We start from the raw sequence: 13955 nt of genomic DNA, 5'->3' as shown, positions 1-13955 counted from the left end.
GGTGGGTGTGTGTGTGCACGCTTATGTGAGTGTGGGTGAGCATCACGGCATGTGTGTGGGGGCTCAGAGGACAACTTTCACATCAGTCCCCACCTTCCACTGTTTTGCAGAGGTAGGGTCTCACTCTAGCCCAGGCTGACCTGGAATTAACTATGCAGTCTCACGGTGGCCTCGAACTCACGGCGATCCTCCTACCTCTGCCTCCTGAGTGCTGGGATTAAAGGCATGCACCACCACGCCCAGCCCTTCCACTTTGTTTAAGGCAGCGACTCTACTTGTAACTCACCGCTCTATCCGCAAGCTTTCCGGGAAATTCTCATGTCTCCGCCTCCCTCCTCACCATAGAGCACTGGGATTACAGAAGCCTGCCACAGCTTCTGGTGTGGAGTCTGGGGATCCAAACTCCAAAAGGTCGCTCACAATAGCACAGCAGGCCTTTCTTCCACTGAACCATCTCTCCAGCCTACGAGTTTCTCTAATACCAGCCCTTTGGGGGCCAGGACCAATTTGGGAAGCAGTCTACGCACCTCAGGGACTGGGAACTCTTGGTTTTCCTCCTCTGGCTCTAGCCTTTGGCCAAAGAACCCTGTGCGCACTCGGTGAAGGTCTGTGGTGGATGAGCTCAGGTGCAAGCCCATACTTTTTCCTTTTCTCCAGTGACCACATTTGTGTCCTGTAACTGAAGCTCTCATCTCTTATCTGACTTTTCCTTTTTCTACTCTCTCATTGCATCCTGCCCTAATTTTGTATTGGTTATATTGGAGATTTTATTCAATCGATGCCCTCTGCATTTCCAAGTCAAGGGCCACAGATGCATTTTTCTGTGGTGGCCTATCCTAGCTTTTACTTAGACGAGGACAGTGGACACTGTTGCCAGGATCTGCAGTATTTCTCAGCTTCCAAATCACTGTGGTGAGGGCAAACAGACCATATGTCAGAACCTTCTCCAAAGTAGGTAGAATTTAGAAAACTCATATTCTGAGCAGGGGATGGTAGAGCACGCCTTTAATCCCAGCCCTCAGGAGGCAGAGGTAGGAGGATTGGATCACTGAGGGTTCAAGGTCACTCTGTGACTACACAGTGAATTCCAGCTCATCCTGGGCTATAGTGAGACCCTATCTCAAAAAAAAAAAAAAAAAAAAACAAAACCTCATATTGTATCTTATAATTGGTTTTATTTATTTTCATTTGGGTATTTAGCTTGATGTTCTAAATGACAGGGGCAGACCAGAGATCTAGATAAGGATTGGCAGAGGGACAACACTCTAAACCGTCTTGGCAAGATGGGTAGAGGGAATCGGAGCTGGCAGAAAGGACATTTCCAACACTGCTTGGAAGAGTTCCTTCCTGAGTAAAAAAAAGGCAAGCAGATGTCCCTTAAGATAACGGTTGTGTGACTAAAGGGAAGCCATTCTGAGTATCTTTAAGCATTGCAGGCTGCTTGTTAACTGGAGGCCACTTCACACCTCAGTCTGCTCTAAGCTCTAAGCTGTCACGAGGCATGCTGGGTACATTTCCCTCTGCAGGGAGCATTGGCCCTCAGGAGACCCGAACCACCTGTGGCAGTGCTTGAACAAGAAAGCAGAAATTACAAAGGAACTGGCTCTCAAGACAGATTGAGCCTCCAGGGGAAACAGTGAGACACTCTCAGCACAGTCCTGACTTGGGGACAAAGGAGGTGGATTGCAGGAAAATCCCAAGAGCCACAGGCTCCTCTGAAACAAGAGAAGTTGACTCTGTAATAACCTTATTAATAGCTGCTGCATTCCTCAGGAAGACACCGAAGAGATCATCCATTTTAAATAGAGTAGCATGCATACCCAGTGACCACCTAAGCAAACTAGAATTCCACTTTGGGGGGTCAATTAGGCGAAGCACATCTGCTCTCTACCTGGATGGGCTCTCCGGTGACAGGATTCATCACTTCTTTTGCAGAAATTCGCATCCCCAAGGCAAAATTAGCCACCCTTTGAGCATGGCATTCCACGGGAACCGGCACGCCGCCCACCACCATGGGAGCATCACCTGTCGTTTCCACCTGCCGACACACGGAGGCGTACGGGAGGTATTCAGTTTCTTCGAGTCCTAACCAAATTAACAGAGATGGCTGCCTGCTATCTTCTGTGTATTGACAGCTGGTGATTCTTTGCTGTTGCTGGGGCTCTGAGAGCGAGATGTGAGAGGCTTTTGTTATGTTTGGGTGCTGGATGGACGCCACTGTTCCACACAAGCTAACCAAGCAAGCATGTTATCACTGAGCCACACCCTCAGCCATTTGCCTTTTTTAAACAATTTTTTTTTCTTCCATTTACTGAAAGAGAGGGCATTCCAGGGCCTCTAGTCCCTGCAAATGAACTCCAGATGCATGCACCACCATGTGCATCTGGCTTATATGGGTTCTGGGGAATCAAACCTGGGTCCTTAGGATTTGCAGGCAAGGGCCTTAGTCACTAAGCCAGCACACTCCAGGCCACCACTTTGCATTTGATGGAAATAATTCCCAGAGAGGATGACACTTCTAGGAAGTCACATGACACTACATGCTAGATAATAATGGTCATATGATGCCAAGTGCTAGAAAATAGATATATGAATGAGATTTTCTACTGACTTTGGGAGCAAAATACCATGATCTAAGAAAACTATGCCTGCACGGATCTTAACATCATTTTAACACTATGTATTATAAAAGGACCCTTAAAATACCAAAATCCTTAGCTGGGCATGGTGGCGCCTTTAATCCCAGCCTTTAATCCCAGCACTCGGGAGGCAGAGGTATGAGGATTGCCGTGAGCTCAAGGCCACCCTGAGACTCCATAGTGAATTCCAGGTCAGCCTGAGCTAGAGTGAGACCCTACCTCAAAAAAAAGAAAAAAAAAAAAAAAAAGAAACCCAAATCCTTAAAATACTAATTCCAATCTAGTTCTTTCCCTTGACACAATTTAGGTCCAGCAAACCCCAAACTAGTACAGACAGAGCAAGTTCAAGGAATTTTAACTGAATTTTTCACAGAATTCATTTTGCCTATTTGTCCATTAAGTGAATTTTAAAAATCAACTCAGTTGATTTATCTGTATAATCTATATCTATATTTGTTTTGCTTTGATCCTCATGCCTCAGCCTCCCAAATACTCGGATTATAAGGGTATGCTACCACACCCTGCTTGATACCGGTTGAAAGATATTTCACCCTTGGAAATCAGTAGTCATCAAATGGTTCTGCTAAAGACCCTCACAGAACACAGTGGGAAGTCATACAAACCTCTGCCCCACCTAAGATACAGGAAGTAGAGCATGGTAGATTGAGACATCCCTAGTAGTCACAAAGATGGTGGCAGGTCACTTTTGGGACCACTGCCATTGACTGTGCTCTGCTATCTCTCTTTATGAAATGAATTTTAATGTCTCTTCCTGTGGCCTTCTTTCTGACCATACACCTTCCCATTCACTCCCTGGTTCAAATCTTCCTTGCTTATATTTGCCAAGAAGATTCTGTATCCTAGTGTCCAGAAGATTCTACCATAGGAAGTGAAGTCACTGGACTCGCCATGATAAAGTCTCAAGTCTGGTTTCACAAACGCCGTGAACTTCTCAGTGACTGAAGTTCTTGTGAGCTGTAATGACTATGACTCACACGCCTCTCCCCAGCCTCCCCCCAGCCCCCTGCAAAAGCTCCAGAGGGCAAGGCCTCTTACGATTTCATCAAAGACAACATGGAAAGGAAAAGCATGGCAGAATGTCTTCTCTTCAACCCACAGTCTCTCGGGATAGATGGGCTGGAAGGTGTCCTGGACATAGAAAGAGAAAGCGCTAATGAAAACCAGTTCGTGCTGTGGCCCTTGTGCAGAGCCACGTTGGGGACAGGGACAGAATCTTAAGTGTGCCACAGGCAAGTGAGCTCCCTTCTCTTTAGCATGGGCGACCTCAGCATCTCCAGATGGCCACAGCAATTCTCCTTCCAAATTAAAACAAACAGAAACCTTGCTACCAGGCTGAGAAGCCCTCCCGCCCTCTGCCAAGTTTCTGCCCACTGCTGAAGAGTTTCAGGGCCAATTGAGTATGTCTTACCATGCAAAAAGAGCCCGCATTGAAACGGTGACAGGCGGACAATGAGCTACGAGAGCAGAGTGTGTGTGCCCAGCCCGGCATCAGGGCCATTTGCCATGGAGCTTTTTTTTAGACTGACATTTTTGGGTGGCACGTGAAAATTTAACCAACAGCCCTATTTGGCAGGGGGTGCAGATTCGCAATGGAGCCTTTTTGATATGAAAATCTCCTAGACAAAGGGTGTCAATTGTGTATTTGACTCGTTTGCCACAGCTTGAAGGTCTCAAAACGCAGCTCTTGGAGCCCAGCAGACTTCCCCCAGATGCCTGTCATTTGACCCACTGGACCAGGAGGAGGAGGCGCACCCAGCTCCCTGTTCCCAGTGGACTCCGACGGAGGTGTCAGGTACGGGTCATCAGGCCACCGCCACGCTCTCAGAGGAGAGGTTGTTGCTTCCATCTTACAAAAAGAAAGAAGGAAAGGAAACTGTCCCCTGTCACCCAGCAGCCTCGGAAAGAGAGCCAGAGACCTGCCCTCTTGGCTCTAGAGCCACGCCGTCCTTTGCAGTACTGGCTGGCCGTAGTAACTGTCCACAAATTCCCAGCCCAGAAATGCAACCTCATTCAGAAGGTCTAGATCCAGAAAGGCCGTGCAAAACGCAGTGCGCTCCGTCCTCCCACGCCCATCCTTCTTCCCTTCCCAGCTCCCAGCCGGGACTGACGCCAAGCCTCCTGCCTGTGGCTTGCCTTGATTACAGGGTGGACGGTGTCTCCGTGCTACCCAGAACAAACGGGAGGCCGACCAATGACAAGTTAGAATGTTTTAAAGTTAAAAATCATAGTTGCCAGATGCAAGCTCTGCAGACATCAGAGGCATCAGAATTATAGAGGACTTTGTTCCATCAGTGTACTGGGGTTACTTGCCCTGCAGATCAGGAAGCCCACCAGCTAGGGCTCACCTTTTCCGAACATGACTGTCATCCTCACAGCAGCCCAGCAGGAGCCAGATGGCTTCCCCCAGCAAGCAGAGACACTTGAGAACTTCTCCTTCGTCCTAAGGAAAGCTTCCTCCCCAGCCTGCGGGTGACAGGGAGACAGGTACCTGGTCACGGGACTGAAGATGAACAAGCACCGCCCCGGGGCACCTGGGCCACCCATCATTGTCCATGGAAGAGTGTCCCGGCCAGAGCAACAGGGTGGGATCTTGCAAGATCAAGTCTACCAAAGAGTTCGGATTCCTAAGATTTCGTATCTAGTTTAATCTCCATGGTTTTCTAGCAAAGGCAGCAAAACTGTTTTTGTATTTTCCTGTTTTTAAAAATCTCAAGGGAACTCTTAAAGGGATCCTAAAGAAAATTCAGTGAGGGAAAAATACATATATAGAACCATGGTTTTGTAAATGTGGTTTTAGGACTCTATCCCAATGTTAAAATACAGAATATGGAGAAAGCATGTGTGAAAATGTCCATGACGGTATTGTTTACAATACCAAAAGATTAGTCACAGTTAGAAGGGAACAAGAGCAGACCCGTTCAGTACGATAGGAAATTTTCTCCTCAGGGAATATATCCACTCGTGAGCACCCTCTTCCTGTAGTTGAATATTCTGAATCCAGCAGCAGACCCTGACATGGACTTGCATGCTGTAAGGGAGAACAACCTACCTCCAGGAACCATAGACCAATGTGAATATCTATGCAGGCTACACGTACACATATATATGTGTCTAATATATGTGGTCCTAGACTTACACGAGTCTAGAACAGGGTCTTTAAAAAACTATTTTTTTATTTTTTTTTTAAATTTATTTGAGAGCGACAGACACAGAGAGAAAGACAGATAGAGGGAGAGAGAGAATGGGCGCGCCAGGGCTTCCAGCCTCTGCAAACGAACTCCAGACGCGTGCGCCCCCTTGTGCATCTGACTAACGTGGGTCCTGGGGAACCGAGCCTCGAACCGGGGTCCTTAGGCTTCACAGGCAAGCGCTTAACCGCTAAGCCATCTCTCTAGCCCTGTTTGTTTTTTTTTTGAGGTAGGGTCTCACTCTAGCCCAGGCTGACCTGGAATTCACTATGGAGTCTCAAGGTGGTCTCGAAATCATAGCGATCCTCCTACCTCTGCCTCCTCCTGCTGGGATTAAAGGCGTGTGCCACCACATCCGGCTTAAAAAACTATTTGTTTTTGTTTTTCTAAAAAACTACTTTTATTGACAACATCAGTATATATAGACAATATACCATGATCATAATCCCCTCCCACTACCTTCCCCTTCCTTCCCTCCCAGCCACCCCCCTCCACTGAATCCCTTCTTTCCAACTAGTTTTCTCTTCTATCTTGATATCCTCATTTCCCTCCCCACCCCACTGCTATTATGTTATGCAGGTTTTGTGTAGGAGGCATCAGCCAGTGTGGGGTCATGAAGACCACAGCCACTTTGAAGCAAAGGGCTTTGAGGAGACTTCAGGCCCATGACTGGCTCCAGATGCAAAGAGGCACAGAGGACCTGAAAGGCCAACTCATTTAAAGGAGATTGTGAAATAAGACAACAGATCCTGATTTCAAACCCTTTGGAAATGATGTGTGTGTGTGTGTGTGTGTGTGTGTGTGTGTGTGTATGTTTTATTGTTTTTGAGGCAGAGGTCTCACTCTTTAGCCCAGGCTTGCCTCAAACTTACGGCAGCTCTCTTGCTTCAGTACATGACAGACTTGAGCCACCACACCCCCATCTGAGCATTTCACAAGCTAAGGTGCATCCCAGAAGATCTGCATCACATGTCCAGTTAACCTTAATTTTATTTTTACTTTTTTATTTGAAAGTGACAGAGAAAGAGGCAGAGAGAGAGAGAGAGAGAGAGAGAGAGATAGAGAGAGAGGGAGAGAGAGGAAGATATATAGAGAGAATGGGCATGCCAGGGCCTCCAGCCACTGCAAAAGAACTCCAGACACATGCACCCCCTTGTGCATCTGGCTAATGTGGGTCCTGGAGAATAGAGCTTCACAGGCAAGTGCCTAACCGCTAAGCCATCTCTCCAGCCCTCAATTAATTAGTTAACCTTAATTTTTGCACTTCGCAGCTAGGCGTGATTTTTATCTCCTACCACCTCCCTGGGGGTGTTGGCAATGCCTGAAGGCATGTTTTGATAGAAACACCCAGGGGCGTAGTATTGTAGAAGCTGAGTAGGGAGTTGCCTGGGGTGTGGTGACGCATCCTGAAGCACAATGCATAGCCCAAGATAACCAGGGGTATTTGGGCCACAAGGTCAGCAATGCCCTGCTAGAGAAATCCTGCCTTGGGCTTCACTATTCAATGGTGATGTTTCCATAGACTGTTCCAGCATGTGCAGCTCTCCTCAAGGAGAGCTGTGTTTTCCGAAGACACAGCAGGCCCAGTACCTCTGTCTCTCTGGATGTCCTCACCACCTTGTAACCTGTCTGGCTCGAGCCTTCTTACCCACCCACGAGCCTTCTGCACAACCAGAAACACAACGTGCTCTTTCTTCCCTGTCCTCTCCAGCTCTTCGTTCATGTCAAGGATACGCATGGCCACATCAATGCCAAAGAAGTCCTTAGCCACTGCTTCGATGATACCTGCAGCCGAAGGATGCCAATGGGTGAGGGATGGCAGAAGGCAATGCCTTGGCAAGAAATCATTAAAATACCAAACTGTACAACTTCTGATGTATTTTTATCACTTTGCCAAGTCCACACCTTGCCCCAAAATAGGTATTGTATAACAGATGGAGGGAAAAAGAATGTGCAGAGGTTTAAGTTATACATGTCCAAATACCATAATACATCACTGCTGTTGTGATTTTTACTTCAACATCTACTTGTGTTTGTTTGTTTGTTTTTATTTCAGGAAGACATTGAACTCATTAAACAGGCAACCTTTGGACATTATCTCTGCAGAATTAAGTGGTAAAAGCATTAAGGATCATGTCATCAAAAGTGCCATTCTGGGGCTGGAGAGATGGCTTAGCGGTTAAGCGCTTGCCTGTGAAGCCTAAGGACCCCGGTTCGAGGCTCAGTTCCCCAGGTCCCACGTTAGCCAGATGCACAAGGGGGCGCACGCATCTGGAGTTCATTTGCAGAGGCTGGAAGCCCTGGTGCGCCCATTCTCCCTCTCTCTCTCCCTCTATCTGTCTTTCTCTCTGTGTCTGTGTCTCTCAAATAAATAAATAAATAAATAAATAAATTTTTTTTTAAAAGTGCCATTCTGGGACTCTATCTTGGAGTAAAAGCATGTTCCTCACAGTATTGTTTAACAAGAGTAAAGGATTAGTCTCAACTAAAATGCAACAACAGGGGACTAATTCAGATAATCATGATGGGACATATTACTAACCATTTAAGATATGAGCTTAGGAGCTGGAAATGTACCTTAATAGTAGAGTGTGTGCCCAGAATGTGTAAAGCACGCAGCTCAATCTCCAGCAGCCAGACAGAGCAAAACAAAAGCATTTCCTAACCATAATTCTATGACATGGTTTTCAAAGACTGTGAAAGCATGGAAGTGTGCATTTTCCATAGTGACAAATAAAAGAAAGTAAAAGCCAATATAAATTCTCTGTAGAATTATTATAACCAAATAAATACCTGCATGGTTTTAAAGATAAAAATTATCCCTTCTTTTGGCATTTTGGGAGTTTATTCTAAATGTTCAAGATCTTTTGGGATCATCCTGACAAGGAGTCAGATATAATAAACAGAATGGCCATTGCACTTTTTTTTTTTTTTGGTGGCCATCCTGGAGACTTTGTGAAAATGCCTTCTGTACACCCAGATACCTCAGAGCTCAGGGATGGGCTGTCCAAGTCTTACCTGGTACTATGTGGCACAGACCACATCTGTCAGAGTAGTAATGGAGAAACATCTCCCCACTGGCTCCTCTCTCCACGCAAAAGGATGGTGCATTCATCTCCTAGTTGGAAGAATCAGTGCAGTTCCCCTCCCGGGAATGCAAATGTTTACATTACGACATTTTACAGACATATTTTTGTTTATATATTTGTAACTCATTTTTAGATTACTATACAAAGCAATGGGTTTCATCATGAACTTCTTCTACACATATGCCATTATTCTCATTCATTTTCCCTCAGCATTTTATTTATTTTTAAAATTCTGTTTAGTTTTTACCAGTATCCACATAAGCCTTTATGCACAAGGTGGCGCACAAGTCTGGAGTTTCTTTGCAAGTGGCTGGAGGCCCTGGCACACCCATTGTCTCTCTCTCTCTGCCTTATTCTCTTTCTCAAATAAATAACTAAATAAAAATATTTGGATACTTAATTAAGGGGCCTAAATGTTTTTCTTCCTAACCTTTTCTTGTGCTTCACTGAAGAAATCTGACATGAAGTCACCATGAAAAGTCGTTTAATTGAAAAGCTGGCCATCGTGAACAGAAAAATGACAGGCATGGTTCTTCATGCGATCTCTTTAAATCGACACATCACAGAGAGATCATTATTTGGTCCCTACGTATTTGTCTTAGCTTCTGCATCCAGTGTCTTGAAAGGAATGTGTTATATGTAGCGGGCACTCAAAAATACCTAGAAATGGAATGAATGAACCCTAACGTGTCTGGGAACCCTGCTGGTAGGCGTCATAGTGGAGGAAGTCGGCCTAGGGGCTTACTGTGCTTTGCGCTCCAACTGTCCTCAAGAATGTCACAGAACAGCCACAGAGCACGCTCAGGAACTCATTGTACTTGAAGCTAACTATGGTTTCCAAGCCTCTAAATCCTCATTTGAAGAGTGGAGAAAATAGTACTCTGCCCATTTTCCAATGTAATAGCTCGGGTGGTACTTTCACACACACGCTCCCATTTTAATCTCCTGAGCACCCGGCCAGGAACACAAAGTGCAGGAATAGTAAAGAAAGACCTAGCTAAGGTCTAAAGGACCCTAAAATGAACCTTTTTTGCCTAAATAATAAGCTGTTTTTATGATAGGTATGAATGCTAGCTCATTTTTTCAATGAAGCATTTTCTTGTCTAAGGAAGAGTCTAGACATTTGAATTTCCGGTGATCTGAGTGGAGGGGACAAGCGAGGCTTGAACTTGCAGAAGGACACGTCGCAGTAGGGAGATTCATTTCTTAACGCTTCAGTCATCACCCAGCGTTGGATGGCTTCTGATTCTGCCTCTTGGCCTATCTGGTATTTTCCTTCTGACTGGCCTGAATCTGGCTACCTTAGCTATTTATGAGCTACATCAAGGTGAGGAAACCTAAGGAAATATTTTTTTGTGAATTCACTTTTGTTCCCATGGTGACCAGCACCTTACATTCGCTTCCAAGCCCACACCTGCCCTGTTGAAGAGGCCATCTCCCGCCATAAGGTTAGGACACTCTTTTTTTTTTTTTAATATTTTATTTATTTATTTGTGAGCGACAGAGACAGAGAGAAAGACAGATAGAGGGAGAGAGAGAGAATGGGCGCGCCAGGGCTTCCAGCCTCTGCAAATGAACTCCAGACGCGTGCGCCCCCTTGTGCATCTGGCTAACGTGGGACCTGGGGAACTGAGCCTCGAACCGGGGTCTTTAGGCTTCACAGGCGAGCGCTTAACCGCTAAGCCATCTCTCCAGCCCAGGTTAGGACACTCTTTTTGTCCTGTCTACAAAGAAGGCCAACAGATATTTATCATTGTTTCCCCTGCCCCTAAGATAACTCCTGGGTCTGTTGACACCAGAGACCAAAGATTCTATGGCATAACAGAGGGGACACCAAACCCTGTACCTTCTCTGTGGTGAGAGGCCAGAGATGGCCCAAAACCACAAGGCATTTACTACCTCTTTGGATCACCAAGACCAGGCCCAATTGACCTTACCTGATAAGAGAGTGCCAGGTAACTGTGGAGGGCATCTAGGTTTTCAATAACCTCTGTGAGGTTTCCTCCCAGCCTCTGCAGCATCCTGTCATAGCCTGACATCTTGCAGAATTTAAAGAAGTATTCTCCAAAGAGCTTCAGAATGGCTTCCATGGGTACATCTGTGGGATCCAAAGCACAGCCCTTGTTCTCTCGTGGGTGGCCTTCATTGATTTCCAAAGTATTCAAATCCTGCCTGTGTGATTCTTCCTGAATTCTGTCTAAGCCTTTGTCTTTGTCATTGGTGACATGCCAGGGCAACATGAAGAGCCCAGGGCAACCCTGGTACCTGGTAAGTGCCTGCTAACCCCAAGTCCCACAAGTCACACTGGGCAGGGCAGAGCAGGGTGCCCTGTATTCTCTCTACCATACCACAGATCTTCAAGCACAACAGCCTAACATGGATGCAAAGGCTGTCTCTGAGAAATAACTAATGCTGTGATACTACATATATATATATATATATATATATATATATATATATATATATATATATATATATATATATATATTTTTGAGGTAGGGTCTCACTCTAACTTAGTCTGACCTAGAATTCACTATGCCATCTCAGGGTGGCCTCGAACTCGTGGCGATCCTCCTACCTCTGCCTCCCAAGTTCTGGGATTAAAGGCGTGCGCCACCATGCCCAGCTTCCAAAACAATATTTGGGCTGGAGAGATGGCTTAGGGGTGAAGGCACATGCCAGCAAAGCCACAGGACTCAGGTTTCATTCCCTGGTACCCATGTAAAGCCAGCTGCACAACGTGGCTCATGCATCTGGAGTTGGATTGCGGTGGCTGGAGGCCCTCGCACATCCATTTTCCACCCCCCCCCCCACCGTCTCTCAAATAAATAAAATATTTTAACTTTAAAAAAGATTGATTGGGGCTGGAGAGACGGCTTAGCGGTTAAGCGCTTGCCTGTGAAGCCTAAGGACCCCGGTTCGAGGCTCAGTTCCCCAGGTCCCACGTTAGCCAGATGCACAAGGGGGTGCACGCGTCTGGAGTTCGTTTGCAGAGGCTGGAAGCCCTGGCGCGCCCATTCTGTCTCTCTCCCTCTATCTGTCTTTCTCTCTGTCTCTGTCACTCTCAAATAAATAAATAAAATATTAAAAAAAAGATTGATTGACAATATCTATAGTTACAGACAATAAACGATGATAATTCCCTCCCCTCCTCCACTTTCCCCTTTCCCCTTCAGAACTAAAAAGCAATTTTTGCCATGGTTACATTCTCCTGATTTACCAAAGACTTACAGAGAATGTCTGCAATGACTTTCCTTGTCTTGGTCTTACCAGTCCTGGTCTCCCTTCAAGGTGCAACTTTCACACCTCAGTCTCCATGACAATTCCCTGATGATCTCTGGTCACAGTGAATTTGTTCCGCCTAAGTATTGCATTGTTGTTTTTTCTTCTTCTCCTTGTTCTTCTTCTTCTTCACTATCAGGCAATTCTGCTGACAGTAGCCATGTCAACCTGTTTTCTGAGCTAACACAAAATAGGTGCTGGGTGACTTCCTGGGTAGTAGCATCAGGTGGGGGCTGTGAACAGCCTGAGTAACTTTAGTGAGATCTCGTCTCCAAATAAAGTGGAAAAAGATGGCATGAAGGGATGGCTCGACACATGATTACGAACACTTCCCATTCAAGCACAGGGGCTTGAGGAGGCCTGAGACCACCTCAGTTTGATTCCCCAACACCCATATAAACAGCTGGGCATGGCCATGCATGTCTGCAATTTCAGGCCTGTGAGGAGCAGAGACCAGAGAATTCCTGAGGCTCGTGAAAACAGCAAGCTCCAGAGTCGGTGAGAGTCTCCATCTCAACGAAGCCTCCATAGGCCTGCGCACAGAACATACACATCTGCACACACACATGCGTATATCACACGCACACCACACATACAACACACGTGCAATGTATGTGGATGGCCTGGAGAGGACTTAGTGGTTAATGGCACCTGCTTGCAAAAGCCTGTGGGCTGAGGTTCGAGTCCTGAGCACCAACATAAATAATGCAAAGTGGCGCACGGATCTGGAAGCAAAACCAGGAGAACGTGAATCTCATAGGCCAGACGTCTGATAGGTCTTTGCAGTGTTGCCGTTCATTTGCAGCAGCAAGACTGCCCCAAAGGAGGTAGAGCACAGATACCTTGAAGTTGCCCTTTGATTGCCACACAGGCACTGTGGCACATGCCATATATTTGTCAGTGGGAGAGTGCTTATCTAACACACACATGACCTTAGGCTCAATCCCCAACCACACCACACCATACACACACACACACACACACACACACACACACACACACACACACACACGATAGCCAGAAAAGCAGGTTCCTTCCATCTCTCTGTCCAAAGCCAGCCCTCAATCAGTTGGTCTGTTCTTGTCAGAGATACATTCCCCCAAAATGCACTAGCCAGGTCTTCTGACTCTAGACAAAGCCAGAGAAGGCAGGGTTCCTTGCTCCTTTGGGCCCATCCTCGCTAGGTGCAGGCAGCTTTGTCTAAGCCAGAAACCAGCAGCCACCTGCTCACTACTAAGTGAACTGAAAATTTCGACTCAGGTCTTTCCCAGTGCTAGTGGTTCCTGGGAGAAGGAGGCGGACAGGTGTGGAATTCCTCCTTCCGCTCTCCTCCCAGCCCTCCTTTCCGCATGAATCCAGCTCATTCAGGCTGAGCCGCAGCAGCTGTGCCCCACATCCTGTGGGCTGGAGCCCCGCGCAGGTGCATCCTGTCACCTGCCAGGAAAAGCACAGGCCCCCAACGCCCTCCTTCTCCCAAGGGCCTCTTCCAGAAGAACTGGCCTGTCTGCAGGCCAAGCCAAGCTGGATTCCAGGGACAGTGGCAGCCTTGTGTAAAAAGACTGCCTGTTTGGCTTTTCTTAAATCTAAAAACTTAAACAAAATCCATGAATTTGGCTCTTCCAGGTCCAGTTATTTTGTTTCTGGGCGCCTGGTTCCATTAACAGGAAAGGACATCTGGCAGAGAGACGCACTTCCTTCAACCGCGGTCCCGGGCTCGCAGGGGAGGTGGCCATCTG

At 46.6% G+C, this 13955-nt stretch overlaps 1 protein-coding gene across 1 annotated transcript in view; it reads right to left on the bottom strand.

Moving 5' to 3' along the window:
- The window catches only part of LOC101597894 (guanylate cyclase soluble subunit beta-2-like), a 69697-nt gene that overhangs the window by 21717 nt on the left and 34025 nt on the right, over positions 1–13955 (bottom strand). Inside the window, exons 4-10 of the mRNA XM_045155537.1 lie at positions 10875–11035; positions 8867–8966; positions 7463–7633; positions 5002–5110; positions 4769–4775; positions 3696–3788; positions 1892–2038 (exon numbers count right to left, since the gene is read on the bottom strand). Coding sequence (XP_045011472.1) covers positions 1892–2038; positions 3696–3788; positions 4769–4775; positions 5002–5110; positions 7463–7633; positions 8867–8966; positions 10875–11035 — 788 coding nt within the window. The remainder of the gene's footprint in view (positions 1–1891; positions 2039–3695; positions 3789–4768; positions 4776–5001; positions 5111–7462; positions 7634–8866; positions 8967–10874; positions 11036–13955) is intronic.

Source organism: Jaculus jaculus, chromosome 7 (genome assembly GCF_020740685.1).
Source record: "Jaculus jaculus isolate mJacJac1 chromosome 7, mJacJac1.mat.Y.cur, whole genome shotgun sequence".
NCBI lineage: Eukaryota > Metazoa > Chordata > Mammalia > Rodentia > Dipodidae > Jaculus > Jaculus jaculus.
The sequence above is the reverse complement of the archived record's forward strand: the minus strand, read 5'-3'. Positions and strand labels throughout refer to the sequence as shown.